The sequence below is a fragment of the Haliotis rubra genome, unplaced genomic scaffold, assembly GCF_003918875.1.
Source record: "Haliotis rubra isolate DU_JTF1 unplaced genomic scaffold, ASM391887v1 Scf69, whole genome shotgun sequence".
Lineage (NCBI taxonomy): Eukaryota > Metazoa > Mollusca > Gastropoda > Lepetellida > Haliotidae > Haliotis > Haliotis rubra.
In genome coordinates, this window is record NW_025767401.1 from 1609774 (window position 1) to 1631472 (window position 21699).

Genomic DNA, 21699 nt, shown 5'->3' on the forward strand with positions numbered 1-21699 from the left:
GTAAAGGCTGTGGCTCTCACAGTTGTTCATTTCGGCACATAATCAACTTAAACTCCCAATAACCTTAATCAACTTACATCTGCACAACTCTACATTTACAATACCTTTGTCTTCACAAAAACAATTTCAGTTATTCATTAATATTTTCAAATATAATTTACTCATCAATATTCCATTCCTAGCTTAAAAATAATTGTTGTAAAGTGCTTAATTTGCATATTCCAAGCGTGAAATTAACTATGCGACTTGCTTGGATTAATTTCCGACCGTGGATGAAAAGCATGTTAATAAATATTGCATCCTATCATTGTTCTTATAACGAGGTGATTGCCATTGACGTTTGATCAATACGCACTGACAATACTGAATAGTATCGTCAGAAATAGCTGCTGATCCTTGATGCAGTTTTCATCATTGTTGTCGGTAAATAATGCACATAGGACTATCTATATACATATCATAAATGTAATTTACTCCTACATATACACATCACACATAATTTACAAGTGTATACACACACGTTTGTATCAGGTGAGAGTTACCTTATGATACGTAACTTTCAATACACTAAACATCGGGAATGGTCATTTTGAACATGGAAGCCCAGAAAACGTTCATGAAACGAGATAAGTTTAATACATTACGCAAGCCATGATGAACTGATGCATTTTCATCAATATTAATCATAACAACCCAAACATATGAAAACATTTTGACCTCATCTCTAATGAAAATTTGTCTGTCTTGAAACTGACAAGCTCTCATCTCCAAATAGCAGAGTAATGTTTCAAACAAAATAAAACATATTTATTCACTTTAAATAAGTGATATTCAATAAGAAAATTCTTGATCAATGAAGTTTTTTAAAGACTGAAACTGTTTTCTTAAGCAAACTAATGTTGGTTGGAAGAATGAGAATTGATATCGCCCAAGTGGTAAGTACGGTATAATCATGATGGAATTCACGATTGGATAATATGTTACATACATGATGGGAAAGAGATAGCTGGTAAACTGCACACATATCAAACTGATTGCACTTACTTGATGTTATTCATACTCCCTGATGGCATTTTGTGCATACAATACTAATAAAAGTCGTCTATTTCGATAACACTGATCGATTTCCCAACCTGAGATATGGGCAGGACTAAGTTATGGCTCGGCTTCTGAGTAAGATGAGTCGGTTACGATAATGGAGGCCCTTGAAAGAAATACACTGCAATACAGATACTCAGCGACAAGATATATCTGTCATTATTTAACAGACAATAATCAGGAAACCCTAAAGCCTCAGATGAAATACACTTACTACATCCATCAAGATTTGTGTATATTTCAAACAAAATTAACAAGCATGATCAGCTGTTTTGGTACATTTCATATAAAACCAAAAGATTCACGTCTGTCTGTTTTTTTACGGAAATTTAATGTTAAGCTGCATTGAAGATAAACAAAAAGCTTTTAAGGTCCTTTTTCCCAATTCACAAATATAATTGTTTTTCTTGTAAAACAAACTTGCCTAACCACATTTCCCATGGGTGCTACTCGATATGAGCGAGGGAACAGTGGTCCACATCAATTTCACCCCACTTCCTGTTGCAGATTCCAGCCAGGAGGAAATTAACATATTTAGAAACACAGTTTGGAGGATATTATCAGTTGTGTCAAAATTATTGATTCATTCGTAAACAAAAAACTAATTCCAAATCTGAAGTCAAAGGAGAAATTGTGTTAGGAGTGAGTCACACTCCAAAACAGATTGCAATTTTTTACTCTTTGGATCTACAGGTCTGGGAAAAGCCTGCCTATTGCTTGGAGTGCGATCAACAAGAAAGATGCGTCACTTATTTCAAACCTGGTCGTACAAGAGACAGAGATGTCATGTGTGATGAGATCAAAGAACAAATGAAGATATGCTACAAAACAATGTACTTGATGTCATTTTACAGATTACAGTCTAAAGATATTATACAATAAGCAGGCATAAAAATATCCTTACTATTAATCTCAAATAAACCCATTGTAACTGTCTGTCTTGCCCGAAGACAGAGGTTTCTCAAATCCTCTGTACAAAACACTGAAACCACATTACATGCAACTGTTATCAATCTCAATCAGTTCTCTGATGAATTTTTCCAAACCAAACAATGACAGTGTCATTAATTCAAGAATTAAACACTAACATTACCAACAAGCATTTCAAAATAAACAGAACATTTACTACTTAAATTTGTTGATACAACAAGAACCTTTTCAAATATCAAATCAATTTCAGTAATGAAGGCGTTAATAGTCGCCAATAGCGATATTGACAATACTACTGTGAAAACGATTGATGAATAGAAAGAAGACATACGTTTCCCTGATGCGACAAAACATGAATTATACAACATTCTGGAGCTACAATCCACGATCAATATCTAAAACGGCTTATTCATGGCATGCATGTTTCATACCTTCGACCACATACAATCAATTTTGAAATGGTATTGTACGTTGATAACAGATTGGTGAGGATTGTTTGCATCTCCAACATAGCCCAAGTAATTTCTCCCTAAACTGCTCACAATGACAGGTTTCAAAACATATGGGGACGTGCTAAACATTTATATTTATTAAATACCATCTTCGTGTGTTGTTTTCGAAAATGAATTTTAGGTACACATGTAACATATGAATCCAGGGTCTTCACAATTACCTAAACATTTTCAGTAAATTTGGTCCTCGGATTGTGAAAAACACAAATTTCTGGAAAATACCACTCTCTTGGGAGATGCACAATTTAATCAAATTTACATTGATTGAAGGAGACAACTGAATTTTCTGTTCAAAAGTGGCAAGATACTCTCTCCCACCCTTGCTACCTTAGAATAGAACAATACTGTTTAATGCCATTTAAAGAAATGGCCACCATTCTTGTATATTATTTAATTTCATGTTAACGTCAAATGTTGGACAAATTTAATAACGAAAATTGTTCCTCTATACAGCAGCATATAATATTGAAACTAATCTGACATTAATCATGGAATGTGTCTGAGGACGTTACTCTAAACGTGTTACTGTGCGACATTGAGTGTGTGATCAATATCCTAGTAATTACAATGGTACATTTCGAGACCACTGAAACTGACAATGACGAGCCTTTGATCTCCCCATTTGTTTACCACAATCAACAACACCAAATTGGAAATCTTGGGCAGTTGTTTTTCCTTGATAAATTTCTCCCATTCAATACAGTGAAAAGTTAATTGAAATCCAAAAGTTGAAGCCTTCAAAACTTGAAAAACGATCTGTCACTTTAAAACAAGCTGTGCTTCTTGAGTTTTTAAGCATCTGAATTTCTATTAATTTGTCTTTTTCAAAGAGTTCAAATATAGAAAAGGAAGGCCCGTTCAAAAATTTCAATGGCAAGGATGCATAAAAGGCAAATTGATCATTTTGAAAAAGGATAAAATGATTGACATTCTGCAATTTGATACGCCAAATATCAAAACAATAATACAAGTATTTATAAAAATATAAATAATATTACTTTTCAAATTTTAACATTGATGTACTATGTGCATGGACCAAAAAATGTCAATTTCTAATTTATGTTATATTTTACTGAAACGTGAAGAAATATTTGGAAGTTCATTTTGACAGAATGAATAACCCCAAAAGATCACTTCTCAAAGGCAAGTCATGAATATTTATAAGACACTGACATTTTTCTATCCCATCCTAATCTCATCAACAATGATCAACTTGATCTTAACACCAGGCATATTTAATCTTAATCAAATAGAATTCAGATGAAATCCACATTCACCCATCACAATTAAGGAAATGTGGATGTCTTGAAAGAAGACAATTATCATGCCAATCAGAATAAATTTGGATTTTGGATTTTGGCACCAGAATGAATTGTTGATTCTACTACAGAGTTCAAATTGTTCAGTAAGACGTTTGCTTAGTCATAACGTGGGATTGTTACGTTAGTCGAATTATAGACACGCAACTAAGTATGGGTTTGCATCATTAATCTGGCTTGTGATATTTTCACAGCTTTACAATGAGGTAGGCAAGATAAGACAAAACTGATTTCTTAGCTAGGTTGAAATCGCTTACACAGCTGGGAATGCTTGATAAATCGTTGTGGAGATAGGTAAATACAAGCAACGGGGATATAGCTGGTGCTGCTTTCAAATGAAAGGCATATGTTTACAGAAAATGGTATCCAAACATGGAAAATGGTGATTTGAAAATTTAACTGGAAATTTCAGAATTCTTAAATCTTAAAAGTTTTTTGAATATGTCATTTAATTCAGATGAAAGAATTCTGATCGGAAAACTAAGTAATCATTTGTTTTCAGGGGATAATTTGAGGTATATGAAAGGACAAAACCTGAATACTAACTCCTTCCAAAATTATCAGTTGACAATCATGTTTACAAATCAAATAAAGATTTTCCTTGAAGATAAAGGATATCAAATTACCCATAAAATGAAAGAGAAGAAAACATCAGCTATCTTGAAGTCATTTTAAATATTTCGATCTTGAAATCTGTGAAAAATGTCTGATGCTGGCATATTTAATGAAAACCAACAGGTTCCCCAATCAGGAATGAAAGCTAATCACAACCAGAGCAAAACTGACATGGAAAATCACGGATATATTACTCCACTTGCCTCGGTATACCGCTTTCTATTACTACTGCTGAAAACCTTCCCATACAAACCCTTGGGCACCAATATGTCATTAATACTGAAATACAAAACAAATTCAAAACTGAAAAAAATCCAGTATGGAAACTAATCCGGATTGGTTGTATGTCGAGGCACTGTATATCGAGGACCCAGTATATGAGCTAGTGCAGCTGTCACGGCAAGATAACAGTGAATTGAGGCAGAAGCAAGAATTTTTTCATTAGGAGTTGAAATGTCCACTCCCCCTCCGGCAAAATACAATGTCCAGCAAGGCGGTTGGACACGACCATTGCTTACATTAAATCAGCCCTACCACATGAAAATTTTTCCCTTTCTATATTACATCCATGATTTATGTCTAATATCATTTACCTGTGATAGTCAAGAAACACTAAATTATGAACATGAAGCAAAAGAAGTATCTTGATACAATGATAGCCACAATGAAAAATCTCAGAAAGCTGCGAATGTCAAATGAAGAAAAGAATCAAATATATGTCAGAATTTGTGTGTGAATCAAAGAAATCATTACTAAATAGTTCAAAGGGGAATCTTGAATATGAATTATTACCACTGATCAATATTCTTTGAAAATATTTTCCTTGATATCAGCTATGTAAAAGCTCATTTAATCGATAATCAGGGATTTTGATATAAATATCTTTAATGATGAATATTATAACAAAATAATGTCTTAACACAGCGGATGATCCTAATATATTTGAAGAGGGCAATGACACATAACCCATCGGGGAGAACATGAAATATATATCTTGAGAGATGTAATCAATGAGTCTGTCACGGCTAGAAGCCTAATCTTATCTGCAAGTGACTAGAAGAGGTGATCTATGACAAGCGCTATTGATTAAAGGCAAGGTATGACTGGTGATTATGTATTCATTGTATCACAACAGAGATCCACGTTTCACTGGTTCAGAGGGTATGTGGTATATCAGAAATTGCTGACAACATTCCCCTTATCTCACGTTTCAACCTGGGTATTAAAACATCCAAAACCAGCCATTTTGTTCTCCTCCCCGCTTGTGTTATCTTGTGTGTTTGATGTATATTGCATGTACATTACAAATATTTTTACCGATAAAATGTTATCTATTGGATAATATTCATATGGATTTTGTGTAGATGATAATATTACATATAACCCTGACTTTTCACCTACTGAACATGTATAATTGAAGTTTATGAAACACCCATTTCATTCGTATTGCCCAAATGGAGTAACAGTGATTACAATCAATATCATAACAAATTATGTAACATTTGCTGACTCAGGGAAAATACCAGCCAACGTATGACTGGAGGAGTTGGTCAGTTCTTGGCGTCCCTCACCTACACTGAACACAGTTGGAAGCTAATGTTGAATGCTGATGTTTTTAACATTGTGATATTTTGTGCATATAAATGCCATTTCAAGCATGGTTTTGAATTGGCAATATATCAACTCAAACATTTTCTACAATCCATCTCAGAAGAAGCTTCACACTTTATTGCTAGGCTTCTCCTTGAGAGAAGAGTTTACAGTAAACAGCTACCAATATTGAATTCATACCCCACCCTCATACAAGGAATGTCTTTTTCCGGATAAAGTTCAAGTGAGTAATGAAGAAATTACTACACTAGTCCCTGCTAGAAGTTGTTTTTATTAAACCTCTTATTGTACAAAACATATCTAACTAGCAAACAATCTATTGTCAATGATTGATGACGTGTGTGTGGTCATGTATATTAAGATGCACAACATTACCTATTTATATGCCCAAATTATACAGATATTCGTAAGGGTAAGGGACCGTTCATAATTTATGTGTGTGTGTGTGTGTGTGTGTGTGATGATTTTAAGAGGGGTAACCCATTTTGTTCAGGGGAGCTTGGGGGGTCATAAATTTTGTACACATGTACTAGGGGGGTCATCAATTTTGTACATATAAATATGTGTAAAATTATGCTTAGAATTGATTTTGTATGGGTTGGGGGGGAGGGGGTAATTGATTTTGTACATGACATGGTGGCGGGGTCCTGTCAAAGCTTATTTTGTAGATAAATTTTATGGGGACCGGGGGCTTGACTCATTCACATTGTACATGATTCTCCATAAAATCTGTCACCCAGCAGGAAAATGGGTACCGGTGGAAAAAAGTCATATGACTATAACCTTCTAGCCATAAAATTATGAACGGTCCCTGAGCTACTTTTATGTCAATGGTCACAACTTGAACAATGTATTTTTTGAAATAAGAACCTATCAAATCATGTCAATACAAAAATAATCCAATCTGTTCATATGTTTATATCACAATGCAAATGTTTTTACCTGAAAATATCAGTATGTCACAATGTTTTTTCTGCATGAATGTACAATAATTTCTGATGTGTATATCCTGTTGTAATAGGTATTCATTTGGGTAGAGACATTAATATAGGGGAACCCTGTTTGTCAATGCCACTGTACATGTTCTTTAGATACTGTTTGAATACAGTTACAATAAGAAGGGTATCTAACATTGACATATTTAGTGATTTATTTTAATTGCTCAACAAAGCATGTACCCTGCAATATCAACATACCCTCAGGCATGTATATTGAAATTATCACACCTTAGAAGGGTGTTTATGACACACATGTAGCACACATAACACTGCACAAAGAAATCAACCAGCACATGTAATCTGGATATTACAGCATCATCTCTAGCCTTGCTCCAAGGCTGTACTGAATGCTGAGCCCATGGATGTACAGTAATTCTATCCTTGGAAAGATGCAAGTCTAGATAAGCGGACAGGTCCCCAGTCTGTTATTTATTATTTTTTAGATATTATCCTTTAAACTATTAATTCTTACCTTGGAGACTTGTGCAAGTCTACATCATCTCATGAACCACTAATCCATACTTCAGACAACTGATAAAGCTGTACAGCTATTTTTAGATCAGTTTGCTGTATGTAAATTGAATCTATATTAGATGCATATTATTTTCAATGACACTGTCATCTTATATCTCATCAACATATATTTCATGTACATTATATTACATATACAATGTGATGCATATTTCATTTGTAACCAGCTGATGCCTTGAGGGTGAATCGGAAATTTACATAAAGATAATAGCATATACTAACTTGTATAATATCTCTAGTTCCCTTAACAGCTAACAAGAAAAATATCTATATGATGATATTTAATATTTTTGTGCACATTTTTTGCATGAGCTTCTTATTATGTATTTTCAAAAATAAACTTTGAAGTAATCTGTTTAGCTATGTGTATCTGCCAATTATATTTTACATTATCTAAGTAATACATATTTGTAAGTCATGGTTTTACATTATCTAAGTAATACATATTTGTAATTCATGACTTTACATTATTTCAAATGTCACTTTGTGACGTTTTTGTTGAAATGAATTTTTTTTTATCTGAAGTGAAAATGTTCCATTATGTTTGGTCCATTGAGCAATCAGCACCACTAAACAGAGCAGAGTAGATAGCAGGTCAGGTAGTATACAATCATATTGACCGATCATCACTCACCGGCGCCAACACCAGCATGGCACTCATGTCTTGCTGAACAAGGAAGGAACCATTGAAACAGGAAAATCATTCATGCTTTGTTTTCAGCATAATAATAGTTGACAGGAACTCGTCCAGAAGCTTACTCATTACAGCACAAATCAACAATTTTCTTTACTATCTGACAACTTATTCAGACAAAAAAAAATCAAATATAATTTCAATAATATACTACTCACACTTTGATAAGGATAAAAAAAATTTGCAACTTTACTTTAATGTAGATTTATAATTTGAAATTGTATCCATTTAAAACTGGATAAATAATGATATGGTAACATCTTTAGGAAAAATCCACTTTTAGCTAACCTATGCACTTGATACATGAGTAACCATAAAAATGGTTTTCATGGCACCAATCAACCATTTTGCAAATCATGGCATGGGGCATTGATAAGTACACAACACCTGTCAATAGCAGGTATGGGATCCACAAGATGACATGATATACTGAAAACTTGGATCCATGCTTACAATAGGCTTAGATATTTAAACCAAATTTTACAACACATCATAGTTTTCTGTTGAATCAATGATTTCAACCTTAGCAAAGTGTGAATAGTATAACATGAACAAAGAAACGACTGTTGTGAACCAAACTTTGGGTGTTGATGAAATAACATCATGTTGTAAAATGGACTGTCAAATTGTATCCTGAAACTGAAATGTATTGTTTTGTCAATCATTAATATGTAAAATGCGATGAAATTGATTATGTTCAAGTGCCGATCAAAACTTGTTCCACTGTAGGATGACTCAAAGGCACTTGCCTGAAAAGATTCCTTAGCAAAATGAAGAGGGATAGGGAGTTCAGCTAAGCAATCAATTCCCAAGAAACTCGCAGACGTTTGGCGTACGTGGTAATTTTGTTAAACCACTTTCTGAATATTTCTTGCAATTTTTGCAAAACATAGCGTAAGACTTGACTGTTTCAATTTGAATCACTTTTTATCTTGTAAAAACAACAATTAAACAGACTGCTGTGAACACCAAAACAATACTTATACTTATTTCTTTCCTGCAACAATTACAAAGTACTAAAAATCATGATTTAAACAAATGAAATAACATACATTCTCAATGTCTATGAATGTCAAGTTTAAAAAATGTTGCTGTTTTCACTTCAAAATATATGACAAATTTTAAAATGATGTCAATTTCACTTGTCAAAATGAAACTTGACACAAAAGAAATGCCAGATTTTAACTTTATGACCCCTGCTCAATGAGGGCCAAAGCCCATATCCAGTGAAGCATAAGCCTTGGATACCACCGGCTCACATGACACTGTGAATTAGGAGCTGCTCACAGAAACTGATGTTGTGGTGTCAATCATGTCTACATACAATGCCTCTCCACATTCTTTTCAGTCAGGATCAAGTCGCTATCAAAACCATATTACCTGTGCTTTTTGTTCCATTTGGTAAACTGTTAATGATTCAGCTCACAGTTATTTCAAAGAGTGAATATTTGCAATCCATCTACTATTTATGTTGAAAATTGCCTTAAAATGTTATCAGTAAAAAATCTAAATAACTACAGATGCAATTTCAATCTGATTTCTCTAACTGCACTTTGCTAACCTAAACAATCACGGCTGAAGATATTTCACTGAGCAAAACACCAACCAAGGCCAAGAGACAAAATATACAAAAATGAAACCATTTTGTTTTGGCACAATATTACTGAAAAATCCACATAGTTATCAAAAAATATCTGAAACTTTATGTTTTTATTCCTGATATCAAACTAGATGGAATCCAATTTAAACAAGAGGAAATTAGCAAAGCTCTGAAACTATTACAGCATGAGAAAGTCATCTAGGGCTGGCTTATCATGTACTGCAATGTACTTTGTGAACAGGCTGTTTATTGGACATGTGGCCTGAGCGCTAATAGCTGCCATCTGCTGGAAGTCGGCTCTGGCTGCTACCTCAGTGTACCAGTATATATCATGTGTATTTCCCCAGTATATATCATGTTTTTTTGTCCAGTATATATCATGTGTATTTGCCCAGTATATATCATGTTTTTTGTCCAGTATATATCATGTGTATTTCTCCAGTATATATCATGTTTTTTGTCCAGTATATATCATATGTATTTCCCCAGTATATATCATGTGTAATTGTCTATTTCTCCAGAATATATCATGTTTGATTCTCCAGAATAAATCATGTGTATTTCCCCAGTATATATCATGTTTTCTTGTCCAGTATATATCATGTGTATTTCCCCAGTATATATCATGTGTAATTGTCTATTTCTCCAGTATATATCATGTCTATTTCCCCCAAATATATGTCTATTTCTCCAGCACATATCATGTATATTTCCCCAGTACATGTACATCATGTCTGTTTCACTAGGAAGGAAATCAACATTTCTTGCCAAATATCACTCGCATAATAATTGCCAAGTCAGTTCCAGTTCAAAGATAGATTTTTCAAATTTATCGCTACTTTAAAATATCATTTGAATGTTTACTGAAGAAATGAGTTTAATGAGAATGTATTGTGTATGCCAAAAATAATAAGTCTCTGCAAAAGCCATAGCATGAAATCAAAATTCATTGAATATATCCCCATGGTAGGTTGGAAGGAAGCAATCTATTTGCACTTAAAGAAACTTCTTCAAAAAGTGACAAGTATCTTCAATTATTTTATTACTTACTTCAGACAACTGTGTTTATCATTCTTTGTTCAAAATTCATTAAAGAAACAGAACAAAAGACTATCAAATTGCAGAAATTTGTTCTACCAAGTAAACACTATGCCCAATGAAACCTTCAATGTAACAAAATCACACACAAAACTTGCTGTTCTTTTGTTTGTTTAAAGAGCGATGTTTCTTTCAAAACTGGCATAAACTAATTGAAGCAGATAATCACACATTGTGCTGGAAAAATCAATTAAATCTTTTTAGAGCCCCACTGTTTCGTGACTAGATTGTGCTTGATATGCTACTTTGATAAAACAGAAAAAAAAACAGAATTTAAATCAAATAGATTATAAAACACAAAAGACACTTTTCAAACAATGTAATAAAGTTTTCTTTTCAAAACTGATTACAGCAAATAACTCTGGATGTCTTTTTCAGATCACTCCATATGAATAAATTATGTAGCAAAGTTATAAACTTGTATTCAAAATTATTTACGAAAATTTGATTCAACATTCTTTTGAGTTTTAGAAGATAAAGAGGGCAGGAAAAATGTCACAAATGACAAGTTCAACCCTACAGGCTAGGACTAAACCACAAACTCAGTAAACACTGAAGGCCACAGTCAGTGGAAAACCAGGGCTGCTTATAAATAGACTGCATTATCGCCAAGCCAAACTCGTTATAACGCAAATTACTCAAATCTTCATCGTAAGTATATCCTCTGGCATGGATATTAATTTCCAATACTTGTTCCATATTCATAAACTGACAATACTAAATTATGTCCACATTTCGTTAAATTTCGCTATGTTTACATCAAATGGTGGTATAACGGGGATATTAAGTCTATGCCTTTTCCATTACAAGTTTTGCCAATGTGAATGATCTTTCTTGTATTCTTAAGTTGTAACATGTAAGTTGAAATACAGCAGATATAGATCCATTAGGGAATCTAATAAAACTACCCAAATCCCAATAATTAAGATTACATTTGAATTCTATCAGTCTGTAGAAACGCAGTTATTTTATTTAAAAGGGAAAAGTGTTTCCAAATAAATTCACTTGATGCTTGAAAAGCTGCTGCACATTCATCGGGAGACAAAATTTAACAAATTCAATATGGCTGCTTCATATCATAGAGAGTGAAATTGATTAGTGGCAAAACTAAAATTAATTGACATAACACAAATAACATCTAAAACTTTACAATAATCTAATAAATGAATCACAAAAGACATAAAACATAAGCTAGTCACCAAAAAAATGAATTATTTCAAAAAAAATTCAAACTGAAATATATTTGTTCAAAACAGTTTTTTGTTATCTTATCTGAGCCAAAATGTAATTATACACAACATCTGTACAAATCTGAATATTTGACAAAAGAAATTAGCCCAAAACTTCCTGCATGTATGAAGTTCAAGGATAGATGCAAAATATAATTTCTAGATAATATACACCAATAAGTGCTATGCAATACTTCTATATATACACCTCGATATAACACCAGTCATTACTCAAATAGTTAAATATGCCCTTTGCTTACATTGATCTTTAAGACTCAACAATATAAGAATGTGACAGTGTAAACATTGACCCTCAGGGATATTCACTCCATTGCAGTATGCTGTGGAGCTGTGATGCCCCAGCAACCTCATTATAACACTAAACATTTCACAAGGAATATTCTTTCAGCATGAATGCCCCATGGAGCATGACTGGAAAATCTGAAATTATTTCACAGGTGTAACTACTGACTTTGAGGAGAAATTCAACCTTTTTGATTACAAGTGCACCTCATTATGTATCTGTTTGGAATCAGCTGTGAATAGACTCAGCTTGCCCGTGACATTACTACAGCACTGTATGAATAATGAGACAGAAGGTTGGGCAAGTTTCCCCATTGTTGGACCCATCCCCCTTTCTCCCCTCAACCTATCCCCCCTTTCTCAACCCCTCAAATTCTCTATTTGATGTTAAAGGAAAACTTTTAGGCTAAAAGGATTTGCAAACGACACCAGCAAGTTTGTTCAACAAACACAACTTTTTCATGTCTAAACAAGGAAATGAAATTGGAAATTGTTGAGAAACGTACTAACAGCAAGGTAATTTCACATGCTACATGCTATATATAGTTAAAACATAACAGGCTCAACATCTTAATGTAATTAGTACAGAAAATAGGCACTTCTTACACAGCTGATAATGACATATTTGCAAAGCTAAAACTAATTGACCTTTGATCCAGTAGAAATTTTTAAAAGCGATGAATTTAAAAACAATTCTTTAAAGAAAATTTCATAACAAGAAAACAAACTAAAAAAAACCCAACATAATTCAATATTGATTTTTCAAAAATACTTCATTCAAATGAAGGAGATCAAACAAATTCTGCAAATTCCCTAAGTCCTGTTTTTTCGTTGTTTCAGCATGAAAGTACAATGACAAGTTTAAGAAACTCATCTTGGGTTCACGTTCATGTTTAGCAAATTCACACCACATGAGAAACATAAACGTTATGACCTGACCTCCCTATTGTTCCACAATACAAATAAATCCCTGTTATTTTCTTACAAAAACCATCAACGGGATATAGATGCATTTTTATCAAGTTTCAAGTCACAAATTAACTTAATCTTCCTTGCAAGCACTAAAGGAATAAAAAAGCGATGCGTTACTATCTTTAGATGTCACTGGGCCCAGGATTATGTTTGTGCTAGATGCTTCAGTAATGGTAGTGATTACATACTGGAGGTTGCCAGCTTGCTTCCCCACTAAGCCATGGTTTGATGGTTGAGCAGATTTACCCAGGGTTACAGGTCAGGCAATATCGCAAACACCAAAGACTCTAAAATACCCCCAAACTTCCCTTTGCTATCTGAAAGTCTGACTGCCACATGTAATTTATTATTTAATGTGTACATAGACATTGATTTTCTGAACTCTTTCAATTTCGACACTTAATGCAATGACGAACTAGCTACATTAAATTACAAAGACAAAAACTGATAGCGTTCTAGTGGAACATGGGTAAACAGTAATCAATAATTCAAGAAATTACATTTTCCTTTCTGAAAATGACATTTGAAGTTCATATAAAACAAACATGATAGTTGGTCAAAATGGTTTGGGAAGATATAGGTCAGTGACATGTATAGTTCCCTGTTAAATAGCTAAATTAACTGAACATAACTGTAAATCAAGTTCATCAACATAAATAATATAACATTATAGTCAAAAACTTGTATATTCACAAAATGTTGATTAAAAATGATAAATAATTACCTTGTTAATTCGTCTTGTAGTCAAATTAAAATAAATTGAAAAAAAAATTAAAATATTTACCTCTCCATGGTAGTCAAGTTTTCCATCAGGTGTATGGTCCGGGAGAAAATACAGTCGAACACTTGTTAACAGTTGGTTACTGTTTTTATCGTGCCAAAGGAGTTGAAGTTCACCAATGCTTACTGGTGCGTCGCGTACAATTTCCACGAAGAAAAATTCCCCCAACGACAAAATTTTAGGTTTTTTGTCCTTAAAATATTTGAAGGCCTTGTAGAAAGTATAAGGTCCATGCTGACCACAGGAGGAGCCAACGAACTGCAAAACAGACATTGTAAATTAAGAAATTCTCACATCTATCGGTATGCTCACAGGGCTGTACGTCAGCCTCAAATCTGAAATCGACACTCGCATCTGGGTCACTCACTCAATAAATACTCGTCGCAACAGAATACATGTTTCATAAATAATTCAACAAGTGTGTTGTAAAATAATTCAACAAATTATTCCTTTCGTGAAAATGAACACTTACCTTCGCGCTGGTAGAATCCATCCCATTAAAAAGTTGATTATCTATGATGATCGCAACATGTACAAGTCCAACAATACAACTTTTATATTTGGCCCCTAATTAGTGACGTCACATCTTTGAAGCCTCGGAATTATCATAATCCATTCCAGGGAATATTGACTGGCGAATAAAGCACTTTCTAGTTTGCACATTCAACAGCAAAATACACATTTCGCTTGATACATATTTCTGTTGTATTCTGGTGTATTTTCTTCCATGTTATGTTTCGCAAACTGGCTTCGCATCTCCGGCTTTGCATCGCACTTGCTAAAAAAAGATTTGCCGGTGTTCGAGCATATTATGCTCCCTGTGAAAGTGGAACAAATAGTTCTATTTCATTTCTGTTTCTCTTCAAAATCAACTGTACCACAGTTTCTGTATATGAATAAGACCAAGCCAAAGTACGATGAAACTAACTTTATTTGTGTGTGTATTTCCCAATATTTTTTAAATTAAATTTGTTATTGCGCTCTACAGCCCAAGGCGGATCTTTTCCGAAGGGGTAATAGAATAACCTAAACACACCACGCGCTTGGCAAAACATGGCGAGAGGCGTGCCGAAGTTTGTTTATGAATTTGCGGAAGTGATTGTGTGTTAAATTTGGGAGGATTTGAGTAAGTAATGGCGTGTCATGCCTATGAAACAGTTTGATGGCCTTAATTATATACACTCGACAACATATATCCAAACTGTTACACCTGATTTTGTATGGAAATTGCACTAAATTTGAACCCACTCTTCTTACTGACAGGTCCATATTTTGATATATACATGTATAAAACGTCAAGATTAGCTCAATTATGACATTTTGTTAATTAAATCGTCATTGAAACAATTCCTGCTTTAGGACTCATGTGTCTTTATGTTCAGTAAGCAGTATACGTTATAAATTATATGTGGTTAATGGTTGTCCGTGCTTAAAACGGATCACATGATCGTGAATCAGCTGTTTATGCAAACATTTATTTTAATTTGAAGTTCGAAACATGCATATAACAGCAAATACGTTTCCCCATGTGAAGTATTGCCTCTTGAAATCTTCATAGGGGAACTGGTCCCCAGTCTATTTTATTTATTTTGAAAGTGTTATTTCTCACTCTCTTCTCACCTTAGGTCACCATGGCAATACATATAAATCAATTTCCTGATATAATGGGTTTTCGGAAATTTGAAAGCATCCATTCCATTGTTTTCTATATAATTCCTTTAACTACTGTAAGTAACTTGAGTCAATTTGACACACCTTACTATAGCTTGAGTAAAAAACTGACATACAAAAACGTATGACTATCGAAAATGTATATGCCAAGATATACAGACCAAATCTTGGCCATATCACAATAAATCAAGGAGGGGGCACACCTGGAAATTCACTGTTTCAGAGAAGCATCCCTTGACTCTGACAGATACCCTTGATTGTACGTTCAAATCCCAGTTTGTGCAGATTATGCTTCAGGTGTTTCAGCAGCATACCCATGCTTGTAGGTTTAAAACCAAATAGGTTAATGTCGAATCTCCTATATTAGCTGACAAGCTGGAATGTAAAAGTGATTACTGTTCCATACTATAAGGGACGGTGGGGTAGCCTAGTTGTTAAAGCGTTCGCTCATCACGACGAAGGCCCGGGTTCGATTCCCCACATGGGTACAGTGTGTGAAGCCAATTTCTTGTGGATGTCCCCCACCATGATATTGCTGGAATATTGCTAAAAGCAGCGTAAAACCCAAGTCACTCACTCACTTAACTATTATTTCATGGTGTATATAATATTCATTGTCATTTTCCTCAGTTTGCTATTCAGAGTTCCAGTATTGCAGTATTGATATTGCTTTTCCTGCAGTGTAAAGAGGTGATCATTGAACACACCCTACAGACTTCCAGACTTATTTTACATGCATATATATATAATGCCGGAATAACCCTTTTGCATACCATCCCAAAGAGAAATGAAACTATGGAGACATGTTTGGTGGTGATAGCGTACCATATTACTCATCAAAGCTTATTTGTTTCTCCCACTCTGTATTCAACATAATGTCAGCCTTTGATTCTCCGGTTTGCATGGATGTCCTTCATGTTTCTCAGTTCTGGAGTATATTCAGTTCTACAAATAGACTGCATTTGTTTAACAGAGGTAATAGCTTGGCACCACAAAACAGAGTTGTCTTCTCTGCTACAAGCAGTTCCCATAATGACTCATTGGTAGGAGCCACTAAAAATACCCAGGTGAACATTGTTTGGGGGAGTACAGTACTCTCAGGTTACTGCTATGCTAAGCTATGAATACATGGTTAAAAAGTGAAATATTAATGCAGTCTTCATTCATGATTTCGTTTTTGACACAGTGTTGTGATGCAAGGTCAAGATGTTAATTTACCATACTGGCATGGGAACAAGGTCAAGATGTTAAGTTACCATACTGGCATGGGAACAAGGTCAAGATGTTAAGTTACCATACTGGCATGGGAACAAGGTCAAGATGTTAATTTACCATACTGGCATGGGAACAAGGTCAAGATGTTAAGTTACCATACTGGCATGGGAACAAGGTCAAGATGTTAAGTTACCATACTGGCATGGGAACAAGGTCAAGATGTTAATTTACCATACTGGCATGGGAAATGTTCTGGCAGTCTATATCTATTTACAGATTGTTATATAATGTAAGAATAGTTTGCTGATGGCTGTGTATATAGATAGAATTCATTCCCTCTATGAGGTGGCAGGGTGTGTTTCAGGGTATTCCGATGACATTTATTGTTGTTCATGGTATCAGTCACTGATTTGGTTGTCCCAGATTTTATTATTTAGTATGCAGCATGGCTGAAAACAGCCACTCACTAATCTTAACACACATCAAAATACATCAAAATACAAACTTGAAGTCCTGATGAAGTTTGAAATGGTTTTTATCTGATCAAAACTTTCCCAATAGAACATTATCATATTTACAAAATAGGGGCTTCTTACCAAGCTCATTTCTTGTCTTATATTGTTTATACAGCAAGACTTTTACTTTCTCCTTCCACATGTAACATTTTGATCAGGAGATGGCAAGGACATGACTGGACAGTGATCAGTGCAGAGGATGTTTATACAGCAAGACTTTTACTTTCTCCTTCCACATGTAACATTTTGATCAGGAGATGGCAAGGACATGACTGGACAGTGATCAGTGCAGAGGATGTTTATACACCAAGACTTTTACTTTCTCCTTCCACATGTAACATTTTGATCAGGAGATGGCAAGGACATGACTGGACAGTGATCAGATGTTTATACAGCAAGACTTTTACTTTCTCCTTCCACATGTAACATTTTGATCAGGAGATGGCAAGGACATGACTGGACAGTGATCAGTGCAGAGGATGTTTATACACCAAGACTTTTACTTTCTCCTTCCACATGTAACATTTTGATCAGGAGATGGCAAGGACATCACTGGACAGAGGTCAGTGCAGAGGATGTTTATACAGCAAGACTTTTACTTTCTCCTTCCACATGTAACATTTTGATCAGGAGATGGCAAGGACATGACTGGACAGTGATCAGTGCAGAGGATGTTTATACAGCAAGACTTTTACTTTCTCCTTCCACATGTAACATTTTGATCAGGAGATGGCAAGGACATGACTGGACAGTGATCAGTGCAGAGGATGTTTATACAGCAAGACTTTTACTTTCTCCTTCCACATGTAACATTTTGATCAGGAGATGGCAAGGACATGACTGGACAGTGATCAGATGTTTATACAGCAAGACTTTTACTTTCTCCTTCCACATGTAACATTTTGATCAGGAGATGGCAAGGACATGACTGGACAGTGATCAGTGCAGAGGATGTTTATACAGCAAGACTTTTACTTTCTCCTTCCACATGTAACATTTTGATCAGGAGATGGCAAGGACATGACTGGACAGTGATCAGTGCAGAGGATGTTTATACAGCAAGACTTTTACTTTCTCCTTCCACATGTAACATTTTGATCAGGAGATGGCAAGGACATCACTGGACAGAGGTCAGTGCAGAGGATGTTTTACACTCGTCATAACACAGTGGTCGTTATGGATGATGTTTGACACAAGGCAGTAGTTGGTACAGGTGATGTTTGACACGAGGCAGTAGTCAGTACAGGTGATGTTTGACACAAGGCAGTAGTCAGTACAGGTGATGTTTGACACAAGGCAGTAGTTGGTAGAGGTGATGTTTGACACAAGGCAGTAGTTGGTACAGGTGATGTTTGACACAAGGCAGTAGTTGGTACAGGTGATGTTTGACACAAGGCAGTAGTCGGTACAGGTGATGTTTGACACAAGGTAGTAGTCAGTACAGGTGATGTTTGACACAAGGCAGTAGTTGGTAGAGGTGATGTTTGACACAAGGCAGTAGTTGGTAGAGGTGATGTTTGACACAAGGCAGTAGTTGGTAGAGGTGATGTTTGACACAAGGCAGTAGTTGGTACAGAAGATGTTTGACACAAGGCAGTAGTCGGTACAGGTGATGTTTGACTCAAGGCAGTAGTTGGTACAGGTGATGTTTGACACAAGGTAGTAGTCAGTACAGGTGATGTTTGACACAAGGCAGTAGTCGGTACAGGTGATGTTTGACACAAGGTAGTAGTCAGTACAGGTGATGTTTGACACAAGGCAGTAGTCGGTACAGGTGATGTTTGACACAAGGTAGTAGTCAGTACAGGTGATGTTTGACACAAGGCAGTAGTCGGTACAGGTGATGTTTGACACAAGGTAGTAGTCGGTACAGGTGATGTTTGACACAAGGCAGTAGTTGGTAGAGGTGATGTTTGACACAAGGCAGTAGTTGGTAGAGGTGATGTTTGACACAAGGCAGTAGTTGGTAGAGGTGATGTTTGACACAAGGCAGTAGTTGGTACAGAAGATGTTTGACACAAGGCAGTAGTCGGTACAGGTGATGTTTGACTCAAGGCAGTAGTTGGTACAGGTGATGTTTGACACAAGGCAGTAGTTGGTACATGTGATGTTTGACACAAGGTAGTAGTCAGTACAGGTGATGTTTGACACAAAGCAGTAGTCGGTACAGGTGATGTTTGACACAAAGCAGTAGTTGGTAGAGGTGATGTTTGACACAAGGCAGTAGTAGGTACATGTGATGTTTGACACAAGGCAGTAGTTGGTAGAGGTGATGTTTGACACAAGGCAGTAGTCGGTACATGTGATGTTTGACACAAGGCAGTAGTTGGTACAGGTGATGTTTGACACAAGGCAGTAGTCGGTACAGGTGATGTTTGACACAAGGCAGTAGTTGGTAGAGGTGATGTTTGACACAAGGCAGTAGTTGGTAGAGGTGATGTTTGACACAAGGTAGTCAGTACAGGTGATGTTTGACTCAAGGCAGTAGTCGGTACATGTGATGTTTGACACAAGGCAGTGGTTGGGTATGGAGGATGTTTGACAGAAGACAGTGGTTGGTATGGAGGATGCTTGACACAAGTCAGTGGTCTGTATGGAGGAGGTTTGACAGAAGACAGTGGTTGGTATGGAGGATGTTTGACACAAGTGAGACGTCCGAAAAGCTGTTTGTCAAATGTTTGACAGCTGTCAAAAGACATTCGTTGGTGCTGAGGATATTTGACACCAGACAGTGGTCGGTGCAGAGGATGTTTGACACAAGGAAGTGGTCGATATGGAGGATGTTTGACACTGCACATCGGTCAGTAGGACCATCCAGCATGCTGCTCACCTTTCAGAATTCGGTGCAGGGCAGTTTTCACAAGACAATAGTGGATGGACGAGACCATTCCCTACCAGATGTTAGAAATCTTTCACAGCAAGATACAAGAACAGTAGTCAATGCTGGACACAATCAACTAGATGCAGTGAGATGCAAGACACATCTCAAGGACAAAAGAGGATGCTGCACATTAAACAAGGCAATACATGATACTTGACACTATTCAAAGGACAATATTTGCCGAAGGACATCCTTAACCAGGCAGTAGTGCATGCTCAGGATACTGGACACCTTCACATTACAGATGATGCTGGACACCTTCACAAGACAGAGGATGTTGGACACCTTCACAAGACAGAGGATGCTGGACACCTTCACAAGGCAGAGGATGCTGGACACCTTCACAAGGCAGAGGATGCTGGACACCTTCACAATGCAGAGGATGCAGGACACCTTCACAATGCAGAGGATGCAGGACACCTTCACAATGCAGAGGATGCAGGACACCTTCACAAGGCAGGGGATGCAGGACACCTTCACAATGCAGAGGATGCAGGACACCTTCACAAGGCAGAGGATGCAGGACACCTTCACAATGCAGAGGATACTGGACACCTTCACAATGCAGAGGATGCAGGACACCTTCACAATGCAGAGGATACTGGACACCTTCACAATGCAGAGGATGCAGGACACCTTCACAATGCAGAGGATGCAGGACACCTTCACAAGGCAGGGGATGCAGGACACCTTCACAAGGCAGAGGATGCAGGACACCTTCACTAGGCAGAGGATGCAGGACACCTTCACAAGGCAGAGGATGCAAGACACCTTCACAATGCAGAGGATACTGGACACCTTCACAATGCAGAGGATGCAGGACACCTTCACAATGCAGAGGATGCAGGACACCTTCACAAGGCAGGGGATGCAGGACACCTTCACAAGGCAGAGGAAGCAGGACACCTTCACAATGCAGAGGATGCAGGACACCTTCACAAGGCAGAGGATGCAGGACACCTTCACTAGGCAGAGGATGCAGAACACCTTCACAAGGCAGAGGATGCAGGAGACCTTCACAATGCAGAAGATACTGGACACCTTCACAAGGCAGAGGATGCAGGACACCTTCACAAGGCAGAGGATGCAGGACAGAGGATGCAGGACACCTTCACAAGGAAGAGGA

At 36.2% G+C, this 21699-nt stretch overlaps 2 protein-coding genes across 2 annotated transcripts in view; one reads left to right on the plus strand and one right to left on the minus strand.

Annotated features, from left to right (window-relative positions):
- Positions 1 to 15066, minus strand: part of LOC124258278 (AT-rich interactive domain-containing protein 5B-like) — a 61449-nt gene extending 46383 nt beyond the window's left edge. Inside the window, exons 1-2 of the mRNA XM_046692343.1 lie at positions 14764 to 15066; positions 14295 to 14549 (exon numbers count right to left, since the gene is read on the minus strand). Coding sequence (XP_046548299.1) covers positions 14295 to 14549; positions 14764 to 14784 — 276 coding nt within the window. The 5' untranslated portion in view covers positions 14785 to 15066. The remainder of the gene's footprint in view (positions 1 to 14294; positions 14550 to 14763) is intronic.
- Positions 15067 to 15324: 258 nt separating this feature from the next.
- Positions 15325 to 21699, plus strand: part of LOC124258299 (ectonucleoside triphosphate diphosphohydrolase 1-like) — a 48437-nt gene continuing 42062 nt past the window's right edge. The window contains exon 1 of the mRNA XM_046692369.1: positions 15325 to 15417. The gene's annotated coding sequence lies outside the window, so the exon portion shown is untranslated. The remainder of the gene's footprint in view (positions 15418 to 21699) is intronic.